This window comes from Monopterus albus, unplaced genomic scaffold, assembly GCF_001952655.1.
Source record: "Monopterus albus unplaced genomic scaffold, M_albus_1.0 scaffold41.1, whole genome shotgun sequence".
NCBI classification, from domain to species: Eukaryota; Metazoa; Chordata; class Actinopteri; order Synbranchiformes; family Synbranchidae; genus Monopterus; species Monopterus albus.
This window is the reverse complement of record NW_018127921.1, coordinates 4,557,059-4,570,561: the sequence shown is the minus strand read 5'-3', so window position 1 is coordinate 4,570,561 and position 13,503 is coordinate 4,557,059. Positions and strand designations below refer to the sequence as shown.

At 39.3% G+C, this 13,503-nt stretch overlaps 1 protein-coding gene across 1 annotated transcript in view; it reads left to right on the top strand.

The window, feature by feature from the left end:
• Positions 1–8,714: 8,714 nt before the first annotated feature.
• nudt4b (nudix (nucleoside diphosphate linked moiety X)-type motif 4b) overlaps positions 8,715–13,503 on the top strand; it is a 15,594-nt gene continuing 10,805 nt past the window's right edge. The window contains exon 1 of the mRNA XM_020599684.1: positions 8,715–9,179. Coding sequence (XP_020455340.1) covers positions 9,084–9,179 — 96 coding nt within the window. The 5' untranslated portion in view covers positions 8,715–9,083. The remainder of the gene's footprint in view (positions 9,180–13,503) is intronic.

The window sequence follows — 13,503 nt, the reverse complement described above, 5'->3', positions numbered from 1 at the left end:
AACAGCCAGTTAAACATTTGGTGTATAAATGTCCGAACAGAGGCCCGAGCAAGGACACAATTCCTTTTTTCTGTCCAACAGTCCAAATTCACAGAGAACTAGAAAAACCAGCAAATTTTCAAATTTGACAATCAGAAAATCTGGCGTATTTTTAAGATAGTGTGGCTCTTAGGGGTGGCATTGTCAGATGTCTGAAATATCTCAGAAACTACTCAGTGGACTTCCATAAACTTTCAGTTTGTCCGTTTGTTTATGACCAAATACCAGCTGCCAAACTAATGACTTTCCTACCAGCCTCAGCTATAGGCTACATTATGTTTAGTGTTAATTAGGAAACATTAGCATGCTGACATGCTAAACTAAGATGATTAATATGGTAAACAACAGCAAAACATCAGCATGTTAGCATTTCATTAGCAATTTAGCTAGCATGACTGTGTGAGTGCATGTTCCTTAAAACTGACTTAACCTATAAACTCTTTATCAAAATTGATAAAGCTTAACCAATATCACTAAAATGAAAAACAAATTCTGGCTAACTGATCAGTAGCACTGTGGATTTTATGTTGCACAGAGAGGACACCCAACCCAGAATCTACACAAACAGACAGAGATAAGGAAGATGGGATGGATCAAAGGTAACAGCAGGCTTTAACAGGACTAGTGTAGAAACTGATTTGTGCTTAAATGATTTGCGAAACATTAATCAGCTCAATATTCACAATACTCAAAAACAGAACAAATCAAGGTTAAACCCTTCATTTATTAAAAGAAAAATTTTCTATCTATCAAAATTGAGTATGTTTTTTTATTTCAGCTAATTTTGGGAAGTTTATCAGCAACACATTCCCTCTCAGGTTTTAATCAGCCTTAGTATAAAGAAAAACTAATGTTGTCAGAGATGTAGGCTTCAGTAGACTTAAATTGCAAAACTACATGAACAAAGTTCAAGTATTGCCCTGTGAGGTGGTGAGTAATAGATTTTCACATGCACCTAAACCCTATTTCCTCAGCACACTGTCACACTGTGTGGCACAAATGTGGTGATAACCAGAGAATCTGTGTATTATCAGGTCTCTGTGATGATTATATCTCCAACATCTTAATAAACACTAGTAAATCTCCAGCTTTAGCAGGACTATACTGGCGCATGCAACACATATTTATAACAGAGCCTGATGTAACCTAATTCACAGCAGTTGTTATTTAGCTGCAAACAGCCACAACAAGAATAAGTCGTGATTTGGGAATTTTTCCCACAGTGCAATGTTGTCACTTGAATTGCACCTTTACCCCTGTCTCCTTCCCTCCCTCCCTCTCCCCTTCTGCTCCCTCTGTCTTGTACTCAGGTCACTGTTCTTACATAACAGCTTATTCATAAACAGCACTGCATCTCAGAGAAGGGATAAGGAAAAGATTGTGGGCAGTTTCTGTGATGTATAGAAAACATCTAGACATGGGAGAGTTTGCTGCAGTGTGCATAATTGTGTGAGGTCACATCACACTGTGGTGCAGCTGTAACTGTCAGATGAACAAAGCTTTGTATCTCTGAAGTTGGAAGGCGTCAAGTGTCATTGCTGAATGCACCCTCTTAATAGAGGCTAGTCATCTTGGGTGTGGGAGCATTGGGTTGGGTTTTATTGTATCAATACTGTGTTTATGCATGTTTAGTAGTTCTACATCTTGGGAACATACTCTTTTCAATTTATAATCCTAAATTTTGGTTGCATGGGTTCTGTTACCATTATTCTATAAGAACATTTGTTAGATATAAGGAAAGGTCATTTAAAATTATGTCAAAGTGCATAATACTTCCAAAGTCTGACTATGAGTAGCTAAAACTACAACGGCTAGCCCTGATTATGTAGTATATAAGAGTTCATTTTTAATGTAAGTGCAGGGTTTCTCACAGTGTTTTAGCAGAGCTGGGTCACCTTATCTGAAATGAAACAATACCCAACTAATATTACAAAAGAAAAAACTCTAATAGAAATGCACAAGCACTTTGGTCAAAGCTCTGGTAATGTGAAAATAACTCGAGGACATGTAAATTACAGTAACTAGCAAATGATTCACTGCAGGCCAACAAACATCCAAGGTTAACACACTTTTATGAGAAGGTAAAATAATTTCAAATATGGCAAAATCTTCAAAGTTGTGTTTAGTTACTTCATCAAGACCAGCAGGAGGCAGAGTGAAGAAATTTAAGAGACAATATTCTGTACAGTGTGTGACAGATGAATCTGTTGAATGTCAGCCCAAAGACATTCTGAGATGGTGCCGATAGCTCTGAGCTCTGCTTGTTCATACTTACATTCAGTAAGGGCAGTAAAGAAAGTGGATGATTTATTCCCTGCCTTTATTTACACTTTCACACAAAACAAGGCCTGTCCGACCACATGTTATTGAAATCCACCGACAGGTTGTTTGCTAGCCCAAACAATGGTCAGGGCAAGTTTTCCTAGATTTTTCCTGGCTTCACTTTTGTGTCAACAGAACTGATGATAGTCTCTTGAGCAAAACATTTTCTATTTTTGGATTTTTTTCCCTTTTCAACACATTTTTGTCACCTTCAATAAGTCTGTGTGGACTATGTTTTTGTACAGCCTGCCTCTTTGTGAAGATCTTTAATATGCAATTTGTCTTTTCCTTTTTTGAATTTTAGAATCATATGCACCTGTCAGGTCTGCCTCTCTTTTCTTTTCTCTTTCCTGCTCTCTCGTTCTTCACCTGATTACTGGCTCACTGGGTGTGGTGCACAGCTGCAGCTTATCTCCACTTAACATCACTCTTCCCTACTTAATTAAAGCTCTGGCAGACACTCCTGCAGGGCCGGATCATTGAATACTGAACATTGTACATTGTAACAGTAACAGTAACAACCATAAAGTGCACGTTTAAAGGCGAGTGCTACCTGTGTGTCCAATGGTGAGTGCTACCCAGCTTGCCACCTGGTCGTCTTATCCTCCTGGTTGCTGTGTCCCTCCTGTCTACCCACCTGTCTTCTTGGTGCCTACTACTCGCCTACATGCTTGCCTGCCAGTCCTGGTCTTCATCTTCACTGCTCAGCCCTGGTTTGGACCATGCGTTAATCCGTTGACTTTATCCACTTATCACTTGCTTGTAGATTGCAATAAAGATGCTTCTTCGCTAGCACCTGCGCTTGCACATTGAATCCTCATTCTTACCCTCTCGCCCCCTGGTGAGGGACCTAACCGTAACAGCACCTAAGATACTGTATACAGTATTTTAGGACATAAAAATGCAGACAATAATTTCATATCAGATTATGACACTTAAAGAGGGTTTTCTTTCACATTCTACCCACCTGTAAAGTTTAAAAATGTCTGTTAGCTCAGTTTTGGAAGATATTTATATAAATGTTTCTTTCGTCTTTTTTTTTTTTTTACTCATAACAGCTCATCACCCAATCAACTGGTGAATCTTCAACTGATTTGGCCTTGTGCAAGGCACACACTCCTCAAATATGTTGATTTCCCCTTCCTGTGTCACGGCCACACACCTCACCATGATCATATTTTCACCTACCTGTTTGGGTGAATGACATCTTTTTCAGCCTGTGTGTCATCTTCACTGTGGGGTTTACTTTCAGACAGCTTTCCCACATTCTGGCAATCACACTGTCACTGCCTAATCTTCACATGATTATAGAGTGTCTGAGTTTTTGCTCCATCTCAAGGAGACAGAGGCATCATTGTGAGTGAAACATTTGGCCACAAGTAGCCTCAAAAGTCTTGAAAGCAGTAGTTAACGCTGGCATTACAAAGTAAAGTCTTTATTATTCATAACAATTTAAAGTTTCAGTCTAACTTTTTAGACCATCAAGGTTACACAGGTATTTCTTATTTATGTATTTATAATGTTTTGTTTAACAATAAATTAATCTGATTACAAAAAACATATATGACCCCATCCTATCCATCCCTGTCTCGCTGATTATAATTCATCTCTAAGTGATGTTTACCTGCATTGAGTCTATTTTATGTTCAGTTATCATAATGACAGGCTTTAATATACACCACCAAACACTCATTGTGCCCTTCAGCCAAGTTACTGTCTTTCTTGTATCTGCAGTCTTGAGACCTGTATTTATTCTGCTGTATAAACTGTTAGAAGAGATGTTGATGTGTGTTGTTTTCCAGTGTGATCTCATGGGGCACTGACTGGAAAACGCCACGTGTCTTTTTAGACCGCCATACAAATGCAACCGAGTATTGACTTTATGCTACCGCTCAACAGCCCTGTGTGAGTGAATTAAAGCTGAACTAATCATTATCTTTACATTAACAGCGGATCAAATGAAGTGTAGGTTGTAAGGTGTTGCCGATGGTAACAAACTCACAGAACATTATTGCCAGTTCTGCAGTTTTCCTCGGCTCTACAGAGGATTTCAGCATCTTTTAAATCAGTGTTTTCATTTTGCAGGTTGCAACTGTATTGTCTAGATTTATTCTCATCGCTATCATCAGCAATGTTCCCACCAGCAACAACCAAATCTTTTAGTAAAAAGCTCAAATAAATGTTCTCTTCATCACCTATATGGCATCAAAAGGCAGACAAACTAAATTAGTGACTAGCTGTTGAACATAGAGGAGCAATCAGCTCTGTAAATGAGTCACAGTTATCTTCAAATCAAATCTGGACCCAGCCCACCTGTAACACTGATTAAACACAGAGGCTACAGTCACCTATTTTAAAAAATCCAAACTGTATGTATGTACTGGAGGCAAAGCTCACTCACTCAGTCAGCTCCTTCTCGTTGCTGATGTAATGCAAAGTCACACAAAGATAGCCCATTATGCAGTAATGATCTGGCCACATATTGAATCTGACTCTTCTTTGCTATCAGTAAGTTACTGATAATGACCTGAGAGGTGAAAGGTTATGTTACATGCAAAAAATCATAGCAACTAGTTACTCTTGATAAAATCATATTGGTTTAGATAAAAAAGTGCCTTTATTTTCAATTCTTTTATATTTCGCTTTGTTCTAATATTCACATTTAGTTCATTTTTATCTGGGCTTGTACCAGTTACTTACTGTAAATTTTTTTTTCTTCATTAAACATCATTTTGGCAGGTTACCCACTGAACCCAGTGCAGGATTTCCACTCATTGTTCAACAGTATAAACATAATAGAAAGTAGAACCCTGATGTTATTTAAGCTTAACTATATAGTAGCTAACATTAATTTCTCATTACCTATTCTAGCATTTACTACAGCTCTGACACCGGGTCAGGGCCACCAATTAGCTTTAAGTAAATTGTTTCGGGCTAACAGTGTAAATTTGACAAACTTAAAATATGAGGTTTTGATGAAACTAACACATGCTGAGGACAAGCAGAAAGGGCCAGTTTCTCTGAGTTCTCTCTTTCTACCTTGGTGTTGAAATATCTTTTTACAGGGCACAGATCCAATTGCAGAGGTGTTACAGGCTCTATATTCAAAAGTGACAGCAGCTCACATACAAGTACATCTTAGTGGTCTTGGCTGGCTTTCAGGAGCTCACTGTGTAAGTGGATGAGCTCCATGCATGAAGACATTCATGTCACCGTCTGTACCTGCAAACAACTGCCCCATCTTTGTTTACCAAATGTATATATCAGGAAAAGATGACTTTACTAAAGCTTTACTTTGAATTTGCTGTTTCATTATGACGACATTACAGGATAACAGATGGCCCAGTCTAAAATTAGCCTGACAGCACCTGCATGATTATGCATGAACTAAATTTAGGAGCAGATAAATGATGTCTCCTTGTCATTATCTTTATCAGAATTTGTGTTAGAAGGCATTTCAGCTTTGTGGCTCAAATTATCCCTGTCTGGCAAATAACCATACTCTGACATGCCTTATTTCTGAAGACTTGGTGGTAAGGTCAAAGAAGAGACTTATAGGTGAGCTAATCAGCTCAGGATTTTATATGTATAATCGCTGTTGACTGCAAACACTGAGTGGATCACAAGCAAAAGAGAAGGCAGATTAGGTTCCATGTATGATTGTGAGTCTGAATGTCAGCATGTCTATACTGTAACTGCTATTCTCTGTCTACATAATACAATGAGTAACTGTAGCATATGTATTATATATATATATATATATTTCTTCTGGGAGCATTTCTGTTTAGTTTTAGCTCAGTGTGGCAGACATTCATTTCTGGCACCTTTGGCCCTCCATCTATCTTTTAACTGAAGTCATGAGTTGATACCTAGATATCACACATTATATGCAAACAACATTACACTTTTGTAAATACATTACTCTTTAAACAAGTCACCCAAGTTCAGATATTATTCATAAACTACAGTTCTCTAAAACTGTTAATCCTGTAGTAATCCTCCAAAATGTTCAGACTTTCTTATATTATCAGATTTTTTTCAGTCATTTTTGAACTCAGATGACCCTTTAATCCACCGAATATACAGTTACCTAGGCATCCACATATTTACCATAAACTTTTTCTTTTATCTCTTTGTGTCTTTATATTGAACTCCATGAGGAAACCATTAATTTAGGTATTTTATTTTAGGTAACACAATTACTATGTTTTGACAACATTTGAAATATGCATCAAATATCATGCTATAAATCATATCATGGTCAGAGCCACATGATGCCAGTATAACCCAGCTAAAACAAGATGATGATGCTTTGGGGCTTCCAGTAACACGATGACCACTGTGATTAAACTGACAACATGACTTGTGCTTGCAGTGATTTCTCTCATCAACACTGAGGAATTTCTGGGTTGTGTATAGAACAATAATCAGGATTTAAAACATGTTTACCAGTTTATGTTTACCAGTTTGGTTGAGCTATAGTCCCATCACACCACCAGTGAGTTCATCACAACAACAGACAGAATAAGTTTCACATTAAGACACTAACTGAGAGTCAAAGGATTGATGTTACATGCATAAACCTGCCCCCCCCTCCCCCAATATGTTGTCTACCACAGCCTGAAAGTACTGTAGGTAATCACATAAGATAAAGAATCACTGGCAACAATACTTGTTTACCTTCACAAACACTTGGATTGTCTCACTCTTTGACCCACTTTGATTAGTCTCATTCTTTGATTGATCAGTCTCCTGGAGGTCACTTGGCTTTTGACGTCATCAAAGTTACAACATGTGGATCATCCTCGGGATGCAGCAGGTCAAAGGTGGACCTGGGGGCAAAGGAACACGTGGACGCAGATTTGATGTCATCACAGGCTGTCAGCTCCACTTGGCGCGACCTGCCTCTCTTCTGTCTTTCTCCCTCCTGCTCTCTCCTTTTTGTGGGATCAGCGCCCCAGCTGTGTCGCTTTCTGTAATTAGTGACTCGTGAGTTGTCGCGCACAGCTGAGGTGCGTTATTGTAATGACTTCCCTACCTTATTTAAACCTCTGGCAGACGCTCCGTCGTCGCTGGGGCATTAACTTACACTATGTGAGACACGGATATGTTGAGGACGTATAGCCGGGCCACACGTTGTTGGCGTACTTTCCTAGCCATGTGTACCTGACGGTGATTCCCCAGCCGTAGGTACCGGACGGCTAACGCCTCAGCGCACGCGCGCTACACCAGTCCTGTCTTCTCGTCCCTGTGTTCTCCTCACCCTCCTGGTGAGGGGGACTAAACCATAACACAGGCACCCTACGATGTTCTATTAAACTCTGTTATCTACTGTGTGACTTGCCATTAATGAATCAGATTACTGAAACAGTGACTAATCATTTGATCAGTTACATTACAGCTGCTTTCGCTGCAGTTACAGTTTATAAAACCCAACCTGTGGAGTTGTCACTGAGGGAAGGGACAGCATTATTCATTCACCTGACATTATATGACTTTAATGTAGCTACAGCAAGGGAGTGCCACCAAATAGCATTTGAGATAGATTTTACAGTAATGTATTTAGTCAGGAGGAGTTGTCAGGAGTGGTGCTTATTCACAGTCACAGCTCCCCCTCTACCAGACCTCTGACCTTGATGTAAAACACAGTTTCATAAATATTTTTGTCAAAATGGATTTGAACATGTGCTTAAAGGGTTGTGTACAGGCCTCTTCCCTTTTTCTTTCACACACACAAACAGAGAGTGATTCAGTGAAAAATGGGAGTCACTGATTAATTTCCCAACACAATGGGTTTGATGTGACTACTCAAAGAACGTGTAGTACGTGATCCTGTGCACATTTCCACATCAACATCCCTTTTTAAAAATGTTTTCATTGCAAAACCTTAAACACGACTTTTATTTGACTTTATTTTCAAAAATAGAAATCTCCATCTTCCTGGCTGTGCTCTGGTTTTTGTTGTGCTTTATATTAGTCACAATAAACTCAGAACTCACAGTAAGGATAAACCTATTTATTGTTATATTGTCTATTTAAAAGATATAGTTTGCTCTTACATTCATGTATTTTACAATTTACACACCTTGCAAACATCAAGACTGTAGCTGAAGAGCTGCATGATGAAAGCAGGAGTTTGTAAATGTAAGCCTTTCCATTTACAATGTTCGCCCAACAAGGTCCAGTTTCTTGGAATCAGCACGATTTACTCCTATGTTTATTATGACTATTTTGACCTGAGTTGCAGCCCTACCCACTGAATCTCGTCAGACCAATGAGTTCATTCCCGCCCCAGAGGAGTGGCCTGGATATGCAAAAAATCACAGTCTGCCTGTTCATTACTGTGTCATCAGCGGCCATGCGCAAATGGATCCAGAGGAGGAGAGGAGGGTTGTGCTGTGTAGGCTGCATTCTACATAAGATCTCCGCCCGCGGGAGTGCACTGCACACACAGCTGGTTGGAGGTCACAGGCAGCGTGTGGCGCCTCGACCTGCATCTATATCCTGTCTTCCAGATGCACTGACTCTATGAGTAAAACATAAATCTAAGAGAGTCTGACGGTTACTTTGGAATTTCTCCAACAGTCCCTCCTCCTCATATGACTGACCATCTCGGACCACGGATGCAGAGAACAGCAGCAATGTGGCGGCTCTGTTGTTAACTCGTTGGACCACCCTCTCTTTTTGCCGGTTCTATCTGAAGGAGGCAGAAAAAAATCAGGATGAAGCTCAAACCGAACCAGACCAGGACGTACGATTGCGAGGGCTTCAAGAAACGAGCAGCTTGTCTGTGCTTCAAGAATGAGCGTGAAGATGAGGTAAGAGATCCTGCAGTGTAACGTTATGTGTAAATGAAACATATGAACAGTATTCGGCTGCTGTGTATGACTTTGTGGCCTAGTCATTGGCTGTCTGCTCTCGGTCATTCAGACAGCGCAGGGGCTGATAATAAATAAAAGCCATACTATCCTTTAAATAATATGTATGGACTTGATCTATGGTTGCATTTAGACAGTTTTGTCTGTTTCTGTCACTGTCACTGTTTGGGTTTGTTTCCGTTATGTTGCTATTACTGATGCGTTTGAGCCATCCAGTTTAGGCTAGTTTGAGGAGTACATAGAGAAAAGCGAGAAATCACGGTCGCCAAGTTGGCTTCTGTTACGGCAGGTACGGCTAACAGTAATCACCTTCAAAATAAAGGTCCTTACGATGAACCCCATTCGAAACGGTTTGCCTCTCTCTTATTTTGAAGACCAATTCATTATACTTCCTATTAGCTTCGTGCAAGCTTGAAGCAGCTAAACAGAGGGGGCGAGTCACAAATGTCTTACTACATATACATATGTGTGTGTGTGTGTGTGTGTATGTATGTATATATAAATAAATAAACTCTATTATTTATATAATTTCGCCACAATTAATACCGCGACAGGGTAAGCATCCATGAGCAGGCAGTGATCACTCATGACTGTGCTGCATCTCGCCGGCCTTGAGCGGGCAGCTGCGTAGACTTTGTAAAAAAAATCTATTATTTATATAATTTCGCCACAATTAATACCGCGACAGGGTAAGCATCCATGAGCAGGCAGTGATCACTCATGACTGTGCTGCATCTCGCCGGCCTTGAGCGGGCAGCTGCGTAGACTTTGTGGAAGAGGATTTAAAGGGGCCTTCACCATGTCAATAATGCATGTGGGCAGATTGGCTTAAACTACAGTACTGTATGTTATCTCTTAAAGACTTTTCTCGGTGATATACCATGTAGCAGACCCGTTTTAAAGAGGATTTTCCGTAGCCTCTAGTGTTTTAACTAACTTATTATTCCCTCTCTTTTAAAAAAAATTTCATAGCCTGTTATATTTTTACATATCTAATACAGGTGACAGATAAATGTATGTGTACACACACACATATATATATATATATGTGTGTGTGTGTGTGTGTGTGTGTGTGTATACATAACTGAACAAAAAGATAAATGAATTATTAAAATTGGGTGAGACAAAGTCTGTCAAGTTACATGAGACAGTTAATTGAGCTACAAAAGCATTGTTTCTTTTTCTTCCATCCTTTCTCTCTGTCTTCACCACATGGATGCTGAGAGCTGTGGCCACATACTCTCTATATTAATATAATTCATTTATACCAGTCTTAAATAGGAATTTATTTCTCTATTTGTAGAAAATCTAGTTATAATGTAAAAGCTGTCGCGAGCTAAAGGCTATGTTTACAGTCTAGAAGGAGCCCATGTTACTTAAAGTACTTTTGCCTGGTAAGTTACCACTTTCTAGTTGGATTAATATTAGGAATGCATCCATACTGATAAGTCATTTATGGCCAAAAATCAGAACTATGTCTCTTTTTATTTTGAAATATTCTTGCATGTCTAAATTTAGCCTCTTATTTGAGCATGGCATAAACAAACTGTTACACCGTGTCCAGCAAGACGGTTCAGTCTGCTGTCACTAGGCAGGCACAAAGAGTTCTGCCTGGCCCTTGAGTGTTTGGCTGCACAACACAGAACTGCAGACACAAGCATATCTGCTCACTTGATGTTATGTCATCATTAGGTCTAGTGTAGGACCATGAAAGAAGTTCTTTAGAATTGGTGATGAGATTTGTATCTCCCTTTTCAGTTTGTCATTATACATGCACTATTGCACACTCACCTAATTTTTCTCAGAATTTGATGTTGGCACACTGCAATTATAATTTGTAACCACAGGAAATGGACAGTCAGAGAGTATTTTGGCAACAGTGTGTAGGTGTGACCATCACCCTAAGGGTTTTCAGGCTCTGAAAGGCATGTCTGCTCATGCAGTCACAGACAACACTGAACCAATCTGGTCATGGCCAGTTTTGGCCGATAATAATAACAGCCCTTTTATGCCTAAAGACACTTGAGCTATAGGGCTTGGTATGATCAGTAGTTTCCTTAAACACATACCTACCTACACACACACACACACACAATCAGTTCTGAGACACGGGAGACCCAACTGTGGTGAAACATAAGCTGTACATGCTGCCAGACTGTTTCTGTTTTGGAGAGGAAGGGAGAAAGCTGAGCCCCCAGGGAGGGATACTCTATGGCAGCAATTAAACTCCCAACAGTGGAAAGTGGGAATCTGAGAGCAGCAATTACTGAGTAGGACTCTTTGAGTTTAACAGCATGTGAGAGGCTTGAGGTCTGTGCCAAGAGCATATCTTTAATTATTTTACATCATAATAGTGCAGTGATAGGTTGTAGAAACCCATAATTTAATAAGTACTCTAAGTGTAAGAAGAAATTTCTTTTTCAATAATTTAAATTTACAGAGCTGTCATTGTATTTAAACATCTTAAAAGTATTGGGTGGTGTGGAGTATGCAGTGAAAGTCTCAGCAGTGACAAAATCATTTCACAGAAGCTGGTAAACTGCTTCATGTCTGTGAAATGATTTCTTCAGAACTTTCTCACCCGGTTGCTACACTGATGTAATTCACTTGTAGCCAGTACATAGCTTTAAAACTTCAGTATTTTTATATTACCAGTGGATTAAATGACTATGTTTAATGTAAAAATGTGTCTCTCATGGTGATGAACCCACAGAAAATGATCATACAAATCTACTGTTCCTGTCAATTCTGCACATTTTGTTTATAAGTCTTTGCCCAAATGTTGCTCTGGTTATTTGGTACCCAACTTTTTTGTTTCGTTGACTTTCACAGCTTTAAATCAGTGCTGTGTCCAAGCAGGTTTTTTGAAGGCTTTGTAAAGCAGCTGTATGCTACCTACCTCACAACAAATGGCAGAGAAATAAAGGTGCCGGAACTGGTTTCACCCAATAATGATTTACCCATTTTGGTTGTTTATTTACTTTATTGGTTTCGCAGAAAGCAAACTTTAATGCGTTGAATCTGTGCATCAGTTAGAATGAAAGAAATTGCACCCTCTGCGCAAGCAGTAACCTCCATGTTTACGAGATTATAACATTGAAGCTAGGTACTGAAGATACTGCAGCAGATTTTAAATAAAGTCAAAACTGGAAATGGGAGGGGAAAGTTTGCGGTACGAGTGGATGCTTCATCATATAATCAGAACTGGAGTCACTCTCTCTCTTTGCCTCTTGCAATTCGTTTCTGACATTTCCTCTTTATGTCTCCTCTTATTTGTATCTCTAAAATGCAGCGAGTACTGATTCTGATTCTGCCCCTGGACTGGTGCACTTGACTTTCCATCCTTCTCATCACAGCACTTGACCTGGCCAGGCATTTGGATCCTTCGTCATGTTTTTTATGTGCTCCAGAATATTTCCACCTTACAGTCCCTGTTTGAGGCCATGCCAGATGCTTTGTTGTGTTTTACTACTAGTGGAAGCTCTGATATCTCAATTTGAGAATGACTTTCTCTAAACCATTTGCAAGGCATACTTTTGCACTTTGCTACTTAAGACATGTCATGTTGGTTACCCAGGAATTAAGTAAGTTTGTTCTTGTGTAACTTTGTATTGTTAGTTGCATTTCTGGATAACAAATGTCAAATGACACCGGGGTTTACACTGTTCCCTCTGGGATTTTTTCTTCACCCTGGTTCTCTTTCCAAATCTAAGTGGGTTTTCTGTGGTCAGAGTTTAGCTGTCAGCGACTGTTGACCCCTCTATCATGATGGTGTGAGATGTTTTGTTTTCAATTCAGCTTTTTCTGTTTGTCAAGTGTTGTAGGAAAGCCAATAAAGAGTTAAGTCCTGGGAGAGCCCTGGTACTCAACTGGTTACAGCACATGCCACACAATCACAATGTCCACAGATTCATCCTGGGTAGTATGTTATGCTGCTCTTGCTCTTTATGTTTCTTGACATCACCTGTGTGCATATTAATGTAAATCAAGACAAAATACCAAGAAGTAATAGCTAAAAAAAAGGTAAGTCCTGCATATACATTATTATACATTATTACATGTCTGCCTTCTAAGTCACTGATCACCAACTAATGACACTTATAAAGTAGCCAGGCATTGTAGAGTAGATCAACTAACTTGACAAAATAAAAATTGAGATTTGATTTTGTTTAAAACATTTATTTAATGGATAAACTGTTGAAATAATTACATAAATGTTACCTGAAACTACTGGATAAATAGGTGACTACCAGCTATATATATA